This window comes from Nelusetta ayraudi, unplaced genomic scaffold (genome assembly GCF_046127955.1).
Source record: "Nelusetta ayraudi isolate G7.1 ecotype Tasmania unplaced genomic scaffold, CSIRO-AGI_Nayr_v1 ptg000089l, whole genome shotgun sequence".
NCBI lineage: Eukaryota > Metazoa > Chordata > Actinopteri > Tetraodontiformes > Monacanthidae > Nelusetta > Nelusetta ayraudi.
In genome coordinates, this window is record NW_027466139.1 from 1,626,981 (window position 1) to 1,647,500 (window position 20,520).

Below are 20,520 nucleotides of genomic sequence, written 5' to 3' on the forward strand. Positions count from 1 at the left end.
TCTCTGTCCCTCACACACACTCTCTCTCTCTCTCTCTGTCCCTCACACACACTCTCTCTCTCTCTCTCTTTCTCTCTCTCACTCACACACACACACACACACACACAAAGACACACACATCCTCCTCCTCCTCCTCTCTCTCCCTCTCTCTCTATAAACACACACTCTCTCACTCACTCACTCACTCACTCACACACACACACACACACACACACACACAAAGACACACACACCCTCCTCCTCCTCCTCCTCCTCTCTCTCCCTCCCTCTCTCTCTCTCTCTCTCTCTCTCTCTCTCTCTCTCTCTCTCTCTGCGCTCCCAGCCAGTGAGTGTGGACGCGCAGAGGGAAGAATGAGGAAGAAGTCGACGGAGCTGCGCGCCTCGTCCCAGCGAATGCGGGTTTGCTGATAAAGCGCCGCGCCGGTCACCCGATCATACAGGTTTCTACGCTGCATGGAAACGACGAGTCGGCGGCAGCAGAGAGAAGAACAAGGAGGAGAGAGAGAGGAAAAGCGCTGTCGGTGCATGTGAACCCGGACAGTTCCGCCACTCCTGCTTTTACGCGTCGCGCTCGCTGGATTCGCAGCCGTGGCTCGTGTATAAGAGCTTCCCCGCGTCTCCATTTCCAGTCTCCACTCCTGGCTTACCTTCCCCAGCAGCACCACCTCAGTGGCATCACAGCTCTGCAACTGCTGGCGACTCCTCTCCGGATTGTTGGACGCTCTCTGGATTTTTCTTTTCTCTTCTTCTTTTTTTTTTTTTTTTTTAGTCGTAAAAAGGTAGGAACCTTTGCTGCTTTTTCGCTCGTTTCGGTGTTTATTTTTATTTTATTTTATTTTTTGCTTATGTTAATGACCACCGACGGGTCCATTCATTGCATTGTTGCCAGGGGGTTCTGCTGTGCCTGGGGTCGCGGGGGGGGCGGGAAGCAAGTTTTGGTTTGTGGGTGGGGGGTGGATGGGATGCAGAGCCGAGCACGCTGCCTGCCTGGCGGCGAACCGACCGGGAAGCACCGCGACACGATGGTTCCTCTGCTGCTGCTGCCGCTGCTCCGGAGCCACTCACATGTTTATACAGGGAGGGACGCTGGTTCAGATTCCCTTTGGGCTTCACTTTCATCCAGACGCCCCCGGCATTGCAACGATCCAGAAGCCGCGTTTCTCCCCCCCCCCTTCCTTCTTTCCTTCCTTCCCTCCCTGCTTCCTTCCATTCGCTCCTCTCGCCTCGTGTTGTAGTGCAACCTGCCCTCTTATTCCTGGAGGGATCATAAAGATGCAGAGCACGTTCCGGGCGCCACACTCGCGCCTTCTTTTCTTTCTTTTTTTTAGGCTCCCATTGTGGAAGTTAGGCGACAAACGCGCGCATTCCTGACTAAAAAATCCTGGCAGCTCCTCGCAGCGGAGGATGAATGGAAGGGGGACATTCCACAATTTACGCATTTCTGCCCCCCCACCCCCACCCCAGTCATCCTTTGCGCCAAACTGTGCTGTTAGGGCTGATGCGGCGCCTTTGCGCAAAGGGGCAAAGCATTTGGTGAGCGAAGTGAAGACCCAGGGATTGGCCAAATACACCAAGCCACGTTCGGTTTTATTCTTCATTTGTATTATTATTATTATTTTTTTTTTTCGATGAATCGCTGCCAAAGTCATCATTGCCCCTCAGGCCTCCATGTGCGTTGTAGATTCATTTAAACAGAAATAAGGAACTGACGGAAGATGGAGAGGTTCTCCCACCAGTGAACGGTGCCAAGGCTCGACAACGTCTCCAGACGCAACACCAGAATCACTCCTTCTTCTCCTCCTTCTCCTCCTTCTCCTCCTCCTCCTTCTCCTCCTCCTCCTCCTGCTGGGAGGAGTGCCGTGCATCTCTGGCAGGCACCATCAGGGCTTTCTCTCCAGGCAGCCTCCTTCCAGCTGACTTCAGTCTAAATTTTATGGGCATGACACAGAGGAACCTTAAGCTAAACCACTGTAGATGGTATGAAATATTCATCACGGTGAAGGAAGGGAGAGGATGGGAGGGGGGCGAGAGAGAGAAAAAAAAAACCCAACGCAGTGAAAAGGACCGCTTTATTTACCTCTCAGCAGTGGTGCAGTTGGTTATCGATCCGAGCTCCAAGCGGCTATTTTAGTTCTGGGCATTAAGAAAAAAACAACCAAAAAAAAAAAAACCCCACAACGGTGTTCCGATTAGCATCGACGATGACAGCTTGAGCGGCCGCCTCTCGGTCGGCTTGCATCGACCTGTGCCGAGGCCCGTTCGCAGCCTTTCTTCTTTAGAGCACACGCAGTCGGACACACGCGCGCAAGTTTGTGCAAGCAGAGCTGCAACGTGAGGCGGCCGCCGGGTCGCTGCGTTTGGCAGGGAGCCTGCGAGATGCTTTCAGATGTGGGATGAATCAGCGGCTGGGAAGGATCGGCCCGTCGGTTCGTCCTGCGCAGGCTGACACTGCGGCTGCCGTCGTCCGTCTTGCACGCCAGTCAGTTTGTCAGGGGGGCTTCGCTTAAAGGGGCGGTCGGCCTGAAATTGACGTTTCAAAGCTCTGTCCTCGCTGCGCTATGACGATGAAGGCTCCGGTGAGCGTCTCTAGTCCACGTAACCATTCTGGAGTTTCACAGAGGGAAAGGATTCCATGCAGTGCTGTTACAATAGAAGCGGTGGCCATGTACTGGAGCACGTAAAAGCAAGAAAGGATGGAGGCCTGGTGGAATTTTGGTGGTAATTCATGAAACCATGTGAGCTGATTGTCTTTGGTGATTTTGCATTGGACGGCATGGTGGCTGTGGGTTTCCATTCTATGGGGATTGGGCAGTTCTTTCTTTCTGTGTATCTCCAGACCAGTTATGTCAGTGAAAGCCTAGGTGGAACTAACCCTTGCAATTACTCATTGACTTCTTCACAGAAAAAAACATACAGTCATGAGGTCGGCCACACGCTTTCACATTCCAAAACTTCAGCAGGTATATTTTCTCATTAGCAAAAGTCTTTTTTTGGAGGATTTCTGCTATGCTCACTGTTCGTTCAGTCAGCAGTTCTTCTTCTCCTTTCTGTGAAAGGGAACTTGCCGTGCAGTTTACAGTAAACTGTGCCACAGGCTTCGAAGGACAGGTCGGGTAGCGACCCTCCTGCTGTCAGGTGAAGTGAGTACAAACCCAATGGTAAACTTCACCTCCATTCTCCGCTTTTATGTCCAATTGGACGAAATTGAAACAAAAACACATATTTTGCAGTGGAACTGTGTATTTTCTGTGAAGGGGTCATTTGGACCTCCAGTGCATAGTTCAATATCCAATAATAAGCTGACATGTCGCCTCCAGTGTCCCACCTCCAGGAAGACATTCATCTATGAGGAATCAATGTTCAAATCGATGGGCGTCTGAAAAGTGACTGTGCGTCATAGAGCAGTGGACCACACGATTTAGTATGTTGGGGTGAAAATGTCACTTCTGCCGGTGTGCTGCTTCATGCTGAGGCGCTTTAACTGTTGTCAGAAAACACAGGAAGAAAAACAAGATTCCTCTGCGCTGTGAGTCGACACAAACCTCGAATTAAGACCGACTGTGAGGAACAACACTGGTCCTGTGGCGACTACATTGAAATGCATAACACGGCCCACATGACCTTCTGCTTTACCCCCCCAACCCCCCCCCCCCTCCCTCGCAACGTACTGCGATACGTTAAGGTGCTGCTAAATTATAGAAAAGACCAAATCAGTTGCATGCGTGAACGTGGGATCAATCAGTTCTCAGGCTTATAGGATGTGAACCTGTGCTCTTTCCTGACTTGACGTGTCAGAGACATCACAGGCAGCCGGTCTCCTCCACCTCCTGGCTCAGAACGTCGACGGTGAAGGTTCACAGTCGCCTGGGTCACGGTGGTCTCGCAGAGAACTGAGGAAGCCTTCGGGATGAATGGCCCCTCAACTCTCGACAGAGACGACAGAACGCCGTTTCCCACTGCGCTCGAGCGTCGGCTTATTTCTTTTTCCAGGTGTGTAGCTACATCACGGCTACGCATGAGGGTTGTTTTCAGTGTAAGCAATGGTCAACGTAGCGATCAGGCACGGCCCACCTTTGAAAGTGCACACAGACTGTCGGACATGGAAAATATACTCGGAGCTCCAAGACCTCTACTGTAAAGACACTGCCATAGTGAGATGATGTTGTACATTATGAAGCAGAAATTGCAAGCAAGAAAGAAATATCTCGAGGAGAACCTCTGGTGAACTGTTCTGAATGAAATCAAAGACAAAAGTGTAAAAAAAAAAAAAAAAAAAAAAAAAAAGAGTTTCTCGTAATTTTGTACTCGCATCCAAATTAGGCTGAGTGATAACAGAGAAGGCTGTGCGTGCAACATCCAGTCATGTGGAAATCTTTCCTGGCTGTGGCAGCGCAGAACACTTCGTCTGAACAGTGTGAACGCTGTCCCTGTATTGAAACGGCGCCGCTGAAGAAACGCTGCCATGCCGCAGTAATATGATAGAAAATTGTCAGACTCCACGGAACACAGCCAAGAATGATTATTTTACCCCACACTCACTAGATAAGCGACACTCGTTCCAGGACACACACACACACACACACACACACACACACACTTATTTTGGGCACAAAAGACAGATGGTTTAGCAGAGGAGCGGGCGAGGGCATCTACGTCAAAAACACAGAAAAAAAATCCGATCTGAGCAGCGGAGGAGAGTAAACATTCATTGATTAGCCGCCACCTACAATGCTGTGCTTTCAAGCCCGTCCAGGAACTCTTAAGGACTCGCCACGGCCGGCCTCGTGACGGCCTCAACCACCGTGACCGCGGTCCCCGATCGTGACGGGGGGAAAACTCTCAGACTAGATGGCGTAACACGCTGCTTCAGGCCGGGGAGGAAGGGCAACCCGTCCCACATTACACATCCAAATCATTTGACCCTTTCATAAGAGCGTTTCATCCTGCTGTAGTTACTGGTTGCTATTGTACTCTTATAAAAGTGACTCTTGCCCAGGATTTGATGCTGTAGCATCGCAGTGGACGGAGTTTGTGCGGTGCTGTTGTAAGTAAAAGCACATTAAGTGAGGCCATTTTCCACAAGTGAGAAATGGCCAAGCGCACCTATATCTGACACAGTGCTTCCAGCCTTGCAGCACTGCCAAAAGGCATAGCTCCATATAGGCTGCACAGCAGGTTGTCTAAGTACACACGCACTTGCTCAGTATACACAGAGATGGGAATGGGGTCGCATTTGTTTTCACACTATGTTTATTTTGAGAGCTGGTCAAACATACATAAGATAATTTGCACATTTTTCTTCCAGTGCAAAGCCCATCGCTTGGTTTCCTTTGGGCTTCGGTGGAGCGTCGATGGTTGGTTCTAGCCGGACGTGGGTTCCGTCCTGGATCCACCTGCCGCTATCCAAGTCATTTTGAGTAACGGAGATGAATTCTGTTTTTTAGTCGGAGCTGGCTTGACATAACAAGTGTGGAACTTGAGCTGAATCTCGCGTTGCCAGACGCAGTTGTCCGTCTCCTCTGCAAACTCTGTCCCCTTTGCCAGGATCAGGTATTTCATGGACAATCGGCACAGCTGAAAAGTGGGCGAGGTCCCACTGAAGGACCTCTCAAATTTCCCACCACTGAAACCAGTTTTGGCTCTTGCCCTGTTGGAATTGTCCCCATTACTGTGTGTCATTTTAGGCAATGTGACGTTCAACTCTTGCAGCAACTAACAAGACAATGTTAGCAGTCAGGTGCTAATCAGTCGGCCCTCCAACTGCAACTCAGCAACCACAGAGCAACCACGGAGCCGGTGGTTGCGGATGTTAGAAGAGAAAGTGAAAGAGAAACTTCCCAGTCATACCAGATTCGACAGTGATGATGATGAAGTGATAGCAGAGACGGATGAGTAAAAGGCAGCAGCCATTCAAAAAAAATTCCAGAAGCCTGCAGCTGCGGTTACCGTCTGACCCGTCTTTCCATTTCAACATAAATATATTTATATTACTGTAAAAACTTCCTCTGGGGGCCCAACACGGCCAGCGTGAGCGAGCGTGTCTGGCTGCCAAGGCTCCTTGTGCGTTCCGAGAACAACTTTAATGTTTACTTTGATGTGGCCGGTGGAACGAGGCGCAGTGCTGGGGCCAACGCTTCCAACACCAGGTTTGCCCTTTTCAATCCCAGCTGAACACACGGCCGTCGGGATGGACGGTGCAGGGTGGTGGGTGGACAGCGTGGGGCCGGGGGGTGGGGTTTGTTCACATCGCAGCCAACACCTCCGTCCACGTGCCATTAATATCTGTTAGAGCGCACGGCCCACGAGGGGTGGAGGCTTTAATATGATTAGTTCCGGGATTCCGGCCGTCAGATTGAACATCTCATCTGGCAGATTGAGAGGAAGGTGTCGGATTAGAGTGGCCCTTCACTAGACCTAATCAAATCATTTCCGTTTAGTTAGTTTGTAAGATCACTTTGGTCACGCCCCTGGGAGAGGGAGAGGGAGAGAGAGAGGGAGAGAGAGAGAGAGAGAGAGAGAGAGAGAGAGAGAGAGAGAGAGAGAGAGAGATCCACACGCACACACACACACACACACACACACACACTGTGGACGAACAGTCAAGGTGACAGGCAGTCTGGAAACAGTTCTGGGGGATTTCTGGGCGCCAGTCTGATCACGTCGTCTCATGACTGCGGGTGTCGTGACATGACGAGGCTCCTCGGCTGGAGGTTCGGCTGCAGGGCGGAACTCTGGCCTGAGGGGGCGCCATGACGGTAAACACCTTCCATTTATCTTCCATCCCCCGCACTAGACAAGAGATGCCAGAGTGTGTGTGTGTGTGTGTGTGTGTGTGTATGTGTGTGTGTGTGTGTGTGTGTGTGTGTGTGTGTGTGTGTGTTGTTGCTCCTGCACACTCACACTGTCCTCTGTATCGATCTCAGCGTCTCACCGGCTACTTCTTTTTTCATTGCGCCGCTCCTCGTGTCCTCCTCCTGAAGCCCCTCCCTCCTCCCTCTCTGGTTCAGAATCCCATCACCACCTCCTGGATGAATCGAGGCGTTTCTCTGCAAAACAGCCTGCGAGCGGCCTGCACATTTATTTCTCTATCGCCCGCGTTTGGCGGCCGTTCACCCGTTTGCACTTGATTTCGTTTCGCTCTCCGTTCTTCAAGCCCCCCCCCACCTCCAGCTTTGATGTTCCTAATAGTCCAAGCATGAGCTCATCCCCCCCACAGCGGCGCGTCACGCTGGAAGTGGTTGCCTTCTTGTGTGTGTGCTGCTTCCTGTATAATCAGCTGCTTTCTTTGGGGCCGCTGCCTTCAGAAGGCTCCCTAAGAATGACAGCGGCGGAGCGGTGATGGAACATCCTGGCTGGGAGTAGCGACGTGTTTCAGGTTTCTTAACGCGTGTGTGTGTGTGTGTGTGCGCGTACGTGCGTGTGTGTGCTTGTCATGCTCCACTCCTGAAAGGGTGCCAAGGGTTTGAGGTCACAACACGGGGGAAAATCGTGGCAGCATACTCTGAAACCTAATATTTCAATTACCAAATCCAAAATAGCAGCCACTGTCCAGTAACTCAGCCTCACTGTTAACAACACAGGCACACACTCACACACACACATGCACACACACATACATACACAAACCAAGACAGGCCAGGACGTGACTGCATCCAGTCGCTCTCACAGCAGTGTTTGTGATCCGTACGACAACAAAAAAAAAAAAACAACAACCACAAACAGATCAGGCAATTATCTGATGACACCGGGCGTCTAATCCCGGGATCAAGTGGAAAGCAATCAGGGTTGTGTAGGCAAGCTTTATCAAGGATCTGCACTCATGAGGATGAATTTTAAGCAGGCAGGTCGAGGGGGAAAAAAAATGGAGTGAAGGGTGAAAAAACGCAGCGCGGGCGGCTGTTTTAATTCCGCAACCAGCTGGAAAGTGCTGCTCAGGTTCCGGAACCTTTGCTTGTGTCTTTGACTGCAGGATCTCCCACGTTATCCCATTTCCTCATTCAGCAAGTCACCCTCTCCTCCCAGTCGTCTCGTTTGTTCAGCAGCGTGCAGAGGAAACGTTTTCTGTGATGTGCTGGCAAACGTGAGTTAGCACATTAGTAGCACGTCAGGCTAAAAGCATAAAGTGTCTTTATATACAGAGAGATGGCAAACTATCACCAATCTCCTCCACTCCACGTGACTAAACAACAACAACAGAGTGACCCGAGATAGCGGTACTGGCAGTTGCAGAATACTGCTGATGAGAACAGCGCTGCAAACTGTGGTTTCGGTCCAGATCTTACTGTGTTCACGGCTGTTGTCTCCAGGTCATATGAGTGTGTAGAAATCCGGAGTTGACTGTGTTGTTGTTGTTGTTGTTGTCGTTGTCGTTGTCGTGCAGTGTTACCCAGTGGACTTGTGCGTTGCTGCCAGGCAGATTTCTTTGCTTCTGCTAAGAAAACCCACCAGGGAGCCTGTTTACATGTCTTGTTGCTAAGGTAACTGGCTAACGGCTAGCATTGGATTGGGTACATGTACAGTGCAAGAGCAAATAAATTCAGTCAATTTTTAATGAGAATTGCTTATAGTGAAACTATCCATTTATTTATTTATTAAATTATATTTTATTTTTTTTAATTGGGACTTTTGATTTATTCATGGACTTTGCCTTGTGGAAAAGAAAGAATAACTTTATAATTTTTTTGGGGTGCTGATATTTTCCAAAAAGTGATGCTTTTTCTCGCTTTCGCAGAGCTGAGACACTAAAAGAGTTCACGGAGTATATCCCCCCCCCCCCTCTACCCCCACCCTCCACCCTCCACCACCACCTGTGGCAAATCAATTGGACTCCTGCTGCTCCGTCTCTGTTCCATGGCTGCTCCTCTCTCAGGTGTTGACTCCATTAGCAGGACAAGGTGTCAGAACATGCGCGCTCTATTTATGCCGCACAGTAACGTTTCCATCAAATCTCCCTTTTCAACCATACATTTTGCTTTTCCCAGCTGCCTTCCGATTCTACGGAAGCACATTGCTGCCACCCTAGGGGGAAAAAAAAAAAACAGGGCTGATTTTCACGTTATAACGTGAAGCTTTCACAAAATAACCTGAAACTATCACGAAATAAATAATTTAAAAAATGATCACGTGATAATTTCACGTTATAACGTGAAACTGAGCCCTGTTTTGTTTTTTTTTCTAGGCTGGCAGCAATGAGCTCCCTTGGAATGTTTCTCTGGCTTCATCTCAAAAACAAACTGTCGCTTCCAGGAAACATCTGGGAGACCGCGAATCGTCCTCCTTAAGCCGTCTGCCTGCTTAAAAACACGACATCCTTAAGTGAAAGCAGTCAAATCCCAGCGCACGCTGAATTATTGATCCCTCTGAAATGCCACACAAAGCCTTCTGCGGCGGCTCTGGATGACCGCAAAAAGCAGAGAGCAGCTGGGCCGCTCTTTGTTTTCTGAGGGGATGACTCGATTGAATCTTAATCACGTAGACGCGCAGTTTTTTTTTTAAACGTGTTTAGGAATCTGCATTGTATTTTGCTTAAATTGACCCGACAGTCAGAGTTGCATGCAGGAAGTTGCAGCTACAAGGCAGCAACCTGAGGTGGTGGAGGGGGTTGCATGCGTGCATCCAGTTGGATGCGGTGCGTATAAACCATCATTCCCTACATTGATTGTACACTCTGTGGAAATAGATTCAAAGGTTTTTCTTTTTTTTTTCTTTTTTTTTGCGCTCAGCGCCCCGGGACTCGCTGTACGTACTGGGAGGGGAAATGTGATTCATATTGTTGCAGCAGTATCTATAATAATTTGTACTGCGGCAGTAGTAGAGGGAATCGAGGAAAGTACGGCTGCCGCGTGGCTGCGCGAGAGCACGTCAGAGTGCAAACAGTTAATTATCGGGAAATGGATGTTTGGCGGCCGTGAATGTGGAAGTAGCTCATTGGAGGAGAGCTCTAAGCCGGTCTTTATTTCAGATCTGGACGCTTTGTATTGATCGTAGATTAACGGGATTACTGCACCTGCGGCTGCCTCACTGCTTTGGGATTTTTTTTTTTTTTTTTTCCCTCGAAAGTTCTTCAAAGCCGCTAAGAAAGTGACTCCTTTGAAACCGTTAAATACGGACGTTGGATTGCAGGAGCAACGTTATGCAACATTATTGCGTTTTTTGATTCCCCCCGCCCCCCACCACCACCACCGCAAGGACCTTCCTGGTCCCCAGAGGACAGGAGAGACCTCCTTCAGCCCCCTGGCGCTGCTCCGAGGATTGATCCTGGCCAGTTGTAGTTGAAATGTCCTAACAGATACAGATTAGAGTCAATAACGGCCGTGATCGATCGCATGTCATCAGGATACAATTCCTTCCGATCAATACCTGATTTGAGTAAAGATTTCCACCGCCGGCTGGGAAAATGCAGGGCGCCTGGTGAAAGAAAGGGGGAAAGAGGAACGATCGTAAAACTGCTTCTGTGGATGTACGCACTCGTAGTATGGTTGACATATATTTTTTTCCATAAAGAAACCTCTTTCATTGCACAGATGGACAGATATTGTAGCACGCAGCGATAAATAGAATGATATAATATCATCCATTCTGTTCTTTGCTCGTGACAAGAGCTCCGTGGAGAAAACATGAACACACACACACACACACACACACACACACGCACACTGCAGCTGTGTGAACACTCCAGTTTCCTCAAAGAGCGACAGCCTTTGAAAAGAATGTTTGCATTTTTCTTGTGTTTGTGTGTGTGTGTGTGTGTGTGTGTGTGTGTGTGTGTGTGTGTGCTAATGTTTAGCTATGCTATGATCACATGCTGCACACATTCACTATTTGTACATACATGCAAACACTCTGTTGCTATTCGGAGAATCTCCGCCTCCCCACAGGTCCTGTCAGCAGCATATTCGGCCCCCCCCCCCCCCCCCCCTCTAAATTACTTTTCAGGTGAAGCTACCTGAAATATGCCACTATTAGTCGGCTTTTTTGAGCCTTCTGCAACCACGCAAAGAGAAAAATTGTGGTTTTTACTGCAGTTTTGAGTGACTTGCACGGTTTCCCCCCCCCCCCCATCACTGCAGCTTTCCCCCCTCATCCAGTCTCCATTACTGATCTATTTCAGGGCGGCTCTCTCTCTCCCCCACCTGTCCCTGCTGTGCACCCACTACCAAAACCTCCATGTGGTTCATGGTGGCATTAGCACTGACTGGCCCCTTTCTCCAAAAAGAAAATGAAAAGCTAGCAAAGAGCTGCAGCAGGGGTCTGCAGCAGGATCTTCTTGACTGCAGTTTTGCAGAGCAGCAGGTGAAAAGGCAGAACTGAGATTACAGACTGCTTAATGCTGGGGTATTCTGAGAGTGCACGTACAGTGGGAGATTTGGAGTATCAGTCAGAAATGACTGAACTGAAGTGTTTTTCGAACAAGAGCAAAAATGTGTCCCAGCAGTTCGGTGCTACGCTGCAAAGCATGTTGTTTCCCGAAATTCTCATTGTTCTCATTGTGAATATTTATTTCATAGTGCAGAGTTGAATGTGAGTGCATGTTTAGAGACTCAGACAAGTTGTGTGCAGCTGAATTATTCTGCCCACAGGGGGAAGGAAGAAACAAAACGACCCTGTGATGTGAAGTTGCTTTGCCATTCGCGATAACCGCACTGGCACGTTTGCCTTCGGGGCGGCGGGGGTGGGGGGGGTGGTTGTGTCGACTTCAGTGAAATTAAAGCCGCGCTTATTATGTCATTTTTACATTCAATTACTGCTGTTTGCACGTTTGTGGGAAGTAATGGTTTGGAAATAAAGAGACGGCGAGAGTCGAGTGTTTCCTGAAAGGACGCGGCCTCGTTTAAGGCAAAGTCTTCGCTCCATTTAGCGTTCCATGAACCAGGTCACAGAGTAAACACATTTTATGGTTTTTGTTATATTTGTGTCGTGTGTGTGCGTGCGTGTGTGTGTGTCACATTTAAAACAAAAAAATAAAAAATAATAAAAAAGGAAGAAGAAGAAGAGGCAGAGAAGTGAGGGTGACTGCGGCAGCAGTGGAACTGATGGGAGATGAGTTCACTTGTTGGAGAAGTTGTGTTGAGTTGATCATCCTAATGAGGCGTCAAACAATGCAGTATTGCATAAAAATAGATCTTGTGGCCGGTTTGAACCAGCCGGTTGTGATGTGCTTGGGATTCACATGTTGATGGAACAAACAGTTGCAGCCAAAGTGACGGGAAACCTCAAACAGGAAAACTTCACCTGTTTGTTTCTCTTTTTTTTTTTCAGTTTGTGAACTCAGTCGTGATGATCTCGTGATTTCCCGATGCCGTTGGTGTGTTGTGTTGTCTAGCCAGAGCCACTGCGGATCTTCTCACCCGCTGGCCACACCCACCTGCGCAGACAGCCAATCGTCTGCCTTCTTACTTTGCGACGCTGCTGTTGCTTAAGGCTCGGCGTGAACAGCCAGGAAACAATGTGATTCTGTTTTTAATTTTGCACTGATCCAGTCGACATGCCGCCATTAAAGGTTCAGCCTCTGGGAAACCATCCGTCCACTCGGACTTTGTTTGCACTCGGCGGGTCGATGGTGTAAACACTCACTCTGCCACCCGGGTTCCTGGATGTTGTCGAGCTGGAGACGGCTCTGCAAGGACGTCTCCATAACAGGCTTTGATTTTTTTTTCTCCTTTTTCCATTGCTTCACCCGCCCGAGTCCAGTTTGGTCCCTTCTTTATTTTTCTACCCCTGCCATCCGGAATATCTGTCCTTCCCGCCCCCCCGCGGCCGCCTGCTCAGGCTGTTCTCTTGCTCCCAGTTTGTTTATTTCTCGTCTGCTGTCATCCTAATTCCTTCCTAAATGTGACGAGTGGTTTTTCTTTGGGGATGCAGAACTGAGCAAACGAAATAATCACATGTAAACTGCGTCATATAACATCCATGACTCGCTGTGTGTCGAAAACTGTCATGGAAACGCAGCTACTGTCACAACAAAGACCATGAATGCAGGAAAAGTCATGACAGAGGATGGATGGATGGATGGATGGATGGATGGATGGATGGATGGATGGACAAGTCAACAGGCATTGTCAAAATGAGAAGCAAACTATAATTTGTGATGGGCGGTGATATCACTTTAAATGAAAGCATGTTCAACAATGACAGTGTGTGTGTTCTGGTTCTGAAAACCCAGTTTGAACAGATGTTCCATTTCACCCGTTCGGCCTTTGAGACTTTGAAAAATCTTTTGAAAAAAACACGTCAATCTTTCTGCCTCTCTTCAGGTTCACCAGCAGCCGTCGGCCAGCTGCACCAGTCCGGACGCCACCATGGGCCACGCGGGTTCCTCCTCCCCCTCCTCGACCCCCTGCCTGAGGCTAGCGGCGGTGGCGGCGGTCCTCCTGCTGCTCCTCCTCGTCGAGGTCCAGCCCTCGCAGGCCGGCGCTCCCCCCGGGGACACCCTGGGGACCTCCATGTCGGCAAAAAACAAGTCAGAGTGCAGCAAGGCGGAGCCGTGCTCGAGGGGGGTCGTGCTGCCCGTGTGGGAGCCCAAAAACCCCTCGTTCGGCGACAAGGTGGCCCGGGCCACGGTCTACTTCGTGGCCCTGGCCTACATGTTCCTGGGCGTGTCCATCATCGCCGACCGCTTCATGGCCTCCATCGAGGTCATCACGTCGCAGGAGAAGGAGATCACCATCAAGAAGCCCAACGGGGAGACCACCACCACCACCGTCCGCATCTGGAACGAGACCGTCTCCAACCTCACCCTCATGGCGCTGGGCTCCTCCGCCCCCGAGATCCTGCTGTCGGTCATCGAGGTCATAGGTCACGGCTTCGACGCCGGCACGCTGGGGCCCTCCACCATCGTGGGCTCGGCCGCCTTCAACATGTTCGTCATCATCGGCATCTGCGTGTACGTGGTGCCCGACGGCGAGACCCGCAAGGTGAAGCACCTGCGCGTCTTCTTCGTCACGGCCAGCTGGAGCATCTTCGCCTACATCTGGCTCTACCTGATCCTGTCGGTCATCTCGCCAGGCGTGGTGCAGGTGTGGGAGGGGCTGCTCACCTTCCTCTTCTTCCCCATCTGCGTGGTGTTCGCCTGGGTGGCCGACCGCCGCCTGCTCTTCTACAAGTACGTCTACAAGCGCTACCGCACCGGCAAGCAGCGCGGCATGATCATCGAGACGGAGGGCGACCGCCCGCTTCCTTCCAAGGTACGGTGGACGGATCTGTACGCCGCTGGGTTGCGGGCACAATACACTGTTGATCAGGATCCGACTTTTACGATTTGTGGCAGCCAGATTTGGTGGCACTCTTTTTCCTGGCTTCCTCATTTCAAGGCCCAGCGTGTGAAACTTTCAGGGCTCTGTTGGCGTGAAGTGAAACAGAGCTCAACCCAACCTCAACCCTACTAAGCTACTAAAAGCTACCTATGAAGCTACTAAATCTTAATTCTTGGGTTCTTTTCATTCTCTAATATTAAGCATTTACGTTTGCATGAGGTCCCCTCAGCGCTGTGCTCACTCCTTCACTCCTTCACTCCTTCATCCTGCCCTCCTCCCTCCTATCTGCGTTCCTTACTAGCACTGTTTGTATATCCTCTGAAGAAAAACAAGCTAAACATTTTTACATTATTGTGACTATTGTTCCAATATTTACGTGAATATTTGCTCAGGTCCGGCTTGCTTGAGATTCCCTCTCAGGCATGGATGATAGTCTTGCTAGTTGAGTCACTTCCTGACGATCTTGGAGGGGCGGTGTCGGAGAAGTGCGCTTGTTTTGATTAAAACGGGCCGAAAGCTGCGAGTGCTCCGACGGGACTGAGCTGAAATTTAGTTTGGAACGAGCGTCCATTATGCTCAATTCAACAACCCGTTACAAATAACTTTATCCAAAGAGAGAGAAAAATTGACTTTCAATTAAACAACAAAAGAACTCCTTGGGGAGGAAACAGACGAGGTTTTATTCAATGAATGGCCCCAAACTGCTACCTCCTCTCGTTCTCTCTGTGCCCGGCAGTTGTGGGGCTATTTTTGGTCTGCATTTCAGTTGTCACATGGCTTAAAGCTGAATTCTCAACCATAGCGTAGCACTAACTGGGGCATAAAGAAGAGCCCAATCTCTGCTGCAGATGGCCAAAGGAAAACATTCACTGCTGTCGTTCACATTCGGAGAAAAGATGACAAGAATCAGTTATCGGGAAACAAGATTCAAAGGTTTCACGAAAAAAATAATCTTTTGTTCCATTTTGCTGCAAAGGTGGACATTGAGATGGATGGGAAGATGCTGAATTCTCACGGCGTTGACTTCCTGGATGGGCCACTGGGTTTGGATCTGGATGAGAAGGATCTGGACGAGGAGGAGACCCGGCGAGACATGGCCAAGATCCTGAAGGAGCTCAAGCAGAAACACCCAGATAAGGAGGTGAGTGATGATGTCTAAAGCAAGGAAAGTTTTTGTAATTATTTGTGAAGAGACAATTAACAGACGTAAAAAAAAAAAAAAAATACATTCAGCCTATTAGACCGGGACATAATTACTATAACTATAAGTGCTGTTTTACATTCTTGCTCAAACTGAACTTTGTTGGACTTACATATTTTTGTTTTGGGGTGCGATTACAAACCCAGCCTTGCAGTGGCAAAGTACGCTGGCTAAGATGGTGAGACGCATCAGGAAGCAAGAGAAATTGGGAGAAAACCTGAGCGCCCATGAAACCAGTCTATTCAAAATGATGCCAAAACTTTTATTGGCCTCAATAATGAAGTGACTTAGAAGTCTGGCTGTTTTGATCCGTGTTCCCATTATTTAAACCGCCACAGACACGACTGAGCGCAACATGCCGCATTCATCCAGACAGTTTGCAGAAGTGGCATTTCTTTTCTTTTTGCCACAAACTTCTATTCCATTCATTGTCTCCGGGTTAACAATGAGACTGATTGATAAAGAAGAAATGTTGTTTGTGCTGCAGTCTCTTCGTGAAGTCATTTGAATCTCCAGGTTTGACTTTGTGGTGCAGCATGTTCAAGTCTTCTCAGTGATTGGCTGTGGAGGACTTGGATCAATCACAGAACTCCAACTGGGATGACGTTGGTTGCCAGTCAGATTGTTTTTTTCCAGCTGGATCCACAGTTCTATCCAGGCAGCAACTCAGTTAACAGTGCCAATGTTTTTGAGGTGGCTGACCTAATAGACAGAGAAGAAAGTAGTTCTGCTGATTACCCCATCATGTGCTGTCAGTCCTGAGGACCACAGCCAATCTTCACTCCTCACAAAGATTTTAAGGCAACACTACGCAGTTCCTCTTGCATCGAAAGTTTTTCAAAGTCGACTTTGTGGCTCATTGACTCGGAAGGAGGGAGAATGGCAAGCTTTTCATGAACACAGCGCGGCTGACCGCCCTGCTATAGGACTTTACAACTTTGGTTGCCTGCCCAGCACCCAGCTCATGAGAGCACCAGTTATATAATCCTATAGGAGCCGAGCCCGTTGTGATCTCTCAGTGGGTGGAGTGACATTGTTCTTCTTACAACTCAATAAATTCCAAAAAATGGTTTTGAATATTAATATTTCATTACACTAAACCACTGAGTGTCACTTTAATTAGCTTTTTTTTTCTTTTTTTTCTTTTTTTAATCTTTTTGTGGGTCAGAATTAGCAAAGAATTATCTCTCTTCCAATAATAATTTCCCTATAAGCGTTTCTATTCAGTAGGATTCAAAAGGACAAAAGGAATCCAGTGTCTTTCTTCCACATTCAACAGCAGCATTGCCCTAATTTGTTCACCCTGCTGGACAATATTTAGAACAACCAGCCTGATACTGAAGAAAACAGTTTTCACACCGTGTCCTTGCGCTGTTTCCTCTCTCGTCAGGTGGAGCAGCTCATCGAGCTGGCCAACTACCAGGTCCTGAGCCAGCAGCAGAAGAGTCGCGCCTTCTACCGCTGCCAGGCCACCAGGCTGATGACTGGCGCCGGCAACATCCTGAAGAAGCACGCCGCCGACCAGGCGCGCAAGGCCGTCAGCATGCACGAGGTGCGCTCGGACGTGGGCGACGGCGACCCCGTCTCCAAGATCTTCTTCGAGCCCGGCTCCTACCAGTGCCTGGAGAACTGCGGCACGGTGGCCGTCAACGTGGTGCGGCGCGGCGGCGACCTGGGCAAGATCGTCTCGGTGGAGTACCGGACGGAGGACGGCACGGCCAACGCCGGCTCCGACTACGAGTTCACGGAGGGCGTGGTGGTCTTCAAGCCCGGCGAGAGCGCCAAGGAGATCCGCGTGGGCATCATCGACGACGACATCTTCGAGGAGGACGAGAACTTCCTCATCCACCTGTCCAACGTCAAGGTGCTCGCCGCGTCGGAGGGCGAGGAGCCCGACGAGGGCGAGTCGGCCAACCACGTGGACTCGGTGGCGTGCCTGGGCCTGCCCTCCACCGCCACCGTCACCATCTTCGACGACGACCACGCCGGCATCTTCACCTTTGAGGAGCCCGTTAGCCACGTGAGCGAGAGCGTCGGCACCATGGAGGTGAAGGTGCTGCGGACGTCGGGGGCCCGCGGCGTGGTCATGCTGCCCTACAAGACGATAGAGGGCACGGCGAGGGGCGGCGGCGAGGACTTCGAGGACACCCACGGCATCCTGGAGTTCCAGAACGACGAGATCTTGTGAGTAGCGCTCGAACTCGCTGGCGGTCACCACCGTGTTTGTGCAGCGAGTCGGTCGTTTTTCTCCACGGTTTGCTTGATGATTTTCACGCTGCTGTTTGTTTTTTTTTTTTGTTTGTTTTTTTCCTGCCGGCGTGCTGTTGCAAATGTTATTGCTGACGATGATGTGAGATGTGTGAAAGTGCGGGTGTGAGATGTGGGATGTGGTGGTCACGATGGAACGGTGGAAGAACAGGATCAACAGCTCCTCGTCTTCACGTCGCCTCCACTCCACCGCTTCGGCCTCATTCAGCCTTTTTCCCTTTATCTCCACCCGTCCATCTGTCCACTCGTCTGTCTGCTGCTGTTCCACTCTTTTGTCGTGTTGTGTTGCATTGATTGTGAAACTCGATGTTCGGAGTTTAGTGGCTTTGGGTTGTTTGCTGTCCGGGAGGTAATTGTCTGACCTTTGAGGACACTTGGACCGTCTCAGGTGCTCGCTTCCAATTTCTCTCCGCATCTGTTTGCTTCTTTTTCTTTTATTTTTATACCCCCCCATTGTAGCCGCGTGTGAACCACTCACGGCCCCGATGTGACCGTCAGCATGAGGCCACACACTTTGTATGGAGTTAAACAGGGACACCAGTGTGCAGGCTAGCTTTCTTTTTTTTAAGTTTGTAGGAACAAATGTGAACAAGGAGACAATCGGGTGTGTGTTGAGTCTTCAGGGAGCAGGGACACGAGTGGACGGAGGGTCCGCCAAAGTGCTGCTGAACCCTGATACGTCTCGTGTGTCTGATTGGAAAAGGTCACTCTGCCATGACTTTGTGTTCATGACGGATGGGCAGGGTGGAATTCCAGCCACTTGGCCGCAGCCTCAGTTTAAAAGGCTGTGGAAGTTAAATGGCTGTTGCTAAAGCTCCCCTGACATTTAATAGAAAGCCGGGATGTTCCAGGAGGTGGCTGGAAACCGTTCACATGTTTAATAAGCGGCAGTAAATTAGGGACATACCGAAAAAGAAAAACACCACGGGGGCTTCTGTCCAACCTAATTTGGACACACGGCTCCTCCAGAAGATGGCAGTTGGCCTTTTTTTTGTCAGATTTATTCCGTGGGAACGTCCTGCAGCAACCACTCGCACACGCAGCCGCTGTGTTGCTCTTTATATTGTCTTCTCTCTGTGTGCAAAAACAGCTTTAAAGTCCATTTAATAGCCCCCCCGCTGTGAAACTGCTCGGCCTCAGTTCAAAGGAGCCTCTTCCAGCGGCCTTATTATCTGCCGGTGGCTCCATGATTGCTGTTTGACCGAGTATCAGGAGGCCTTTATCCACGGCCGCCGTGTTGCCCGCAGCTCCGCCGCAGCTCCACCGCAGCTCCACTGCAGCTCCACTGCAGCTCCTCCTCATCATCCTGACCCACTTAGAAGTGTTGGGGAATTATCTCCAGCCATCAGCCAAACGTTAGCGCCGAGCTGGGTGACATCGAAAGTCTGTTCTTTTTGTTGTCTAATTGTGCCACGTTGTGTGGCTGCGGCGTTGCAACACTTTTTTTGTTTTGTTTTGTTTTGTTCTGTTTTTTTGGAGGTTTTCACAAAAGCACCTCGTAAAAGTTGTGAATCAGACGGCGACTCACATCTTTGGACCGTGGGGAAAGCTCTCTCAATAACAGTAAATGAAGTCAGTGTGTTATTCTTTCATGGACGCTTCATTATTGCAAATGTGTGAAACGCAGATTTACTGCGCAGTCGCTGCTTGGAAGTTGTTAGTGCTGTTTGGTAACCATGCAACTGTTGCACAACCTCTTGTGCATAAATCTGCACATGTTTTGACGTGTGCATAACCATACATGTGCGCACGCACGTAATTGGGCCAGAGAGGTTTCTTCTATTGCACTTTGCACACTGTCCTGGCCCACTGGCCTCCGTCGAGCGGCGGCTGTGTGTGTGTGTCTGTGTGTGTGTGTGTGTGTGTGTGTGTGTGTGTGTGTGTGTGTGTGTTTACGATGCTTGCCACAAATTACCGTTTGCACTAAATTCTTCTTGTGAAGTTCACGGCTTCACGCAGGTCCCCATTTTCTCTCTTTGGTTTCTTTGCTTTTTGCAGTCATGGCCAAACAAAGACGGGCTTTTATTGAAAAAAGATGAACATATATATTTAAATTTATACATATCCCAATTTCTGTGTGGAACAACCAACTGCATCTCTTAATGATTTTCTGGAATGATGACTTCAGTTTATCTCGTGTGACTGGAGCAGTTTCTGGGGTTGTTAATCCAATAAAAGCATTGTGATTAACCCCCCACAACCCCGTCTAATTTTATCGCTCCGTTCATCCGCAACCAACCGGAGTTTTATCTTCCCTCCCTCCGCCCCATTTTTCGACATTATGTCATGTTTTGGGAATGGAACTCCTCGTTGTGTTTACCCGCGGGCTGGGAAGTGGCGCTGCCGCTGCTGTGCTCGTAGCCAGCCAGAGATACTGGATGTGATATGGAACAGCATTATAGAAATAAACAAGCCTTTACTTGGTTGAAACATGCGGCGGGGAGGGGAACATGCTTCTTTTTTTTCTCTCTCCTCCCTTCCCTTCCCTGGCACACACACCACGAGCTAGCTGCAGTGCATTGCCGTGGAAACAGAAAGTTTCCTTACAGTGGCCGTTTGAAAAATGGTGGGATTGTTTTGCGAGGGGGGGAAGCGGTTGCAGCGACATGAAACAATGCACGGTGTTGTGACGAACAAACGGAAGAAATGTTGTCTTGGTAACGATAGTCAGAAGCGCCGTCTCCCTCTCTGTGTTCCAGGTCAGATTGGAGGCAGATGTCTGCAAGGTCGACTTTCATTTCTTGCCTCCAGCTCTCGCTGCCGTCAGAGGGCTTTAATAACGCGCAGCCGCAGTCAAAT

General features: G+C 49.6%; 1 protein-coding gene across 3 annotated transcripts in view; it reads left to right on the forward strand.

Moving 5' to 3' along the window:
• Nucleotides 1-318: 318 nt before the first annotated feature.
• slc8a1b (solute carrier family 8 member 1b) overlaps nucleotides 319-20,520 on the forward strand; it is a 102,690-nt gene continuing 82,488 nt past the window's right edge. For 2 of the 3 annotated variants that reach the window (XM_076046289.1, XM_076046287.1), the window contains exons 1-4: nucleotides 319-771; nucleotides 13,254-14,183; nucleotides 15,229-15,393; nucleotides 16,844-17,637. In XM_076046289.1, coding sequence (XP_075902404.1) covers nucleotides 13,299-14,183; nucleotides 15,229-15,393; nucleotides 16,844-17,637 — 1,844 coding nt within the window. In that variant the 5' untranslated portion in view covers nucleotides 319-771; nucleotides 13,254-13,298. The remainder of the gene's footprint in view (nucleotides 772-13,253; nucleotides 14,184-15,228; nucleotides 15,394-16,843; nucleotides 17,638-20,520) is intronic. The other variant, XM_076046288.1, reaches the window with a different exon arrangement.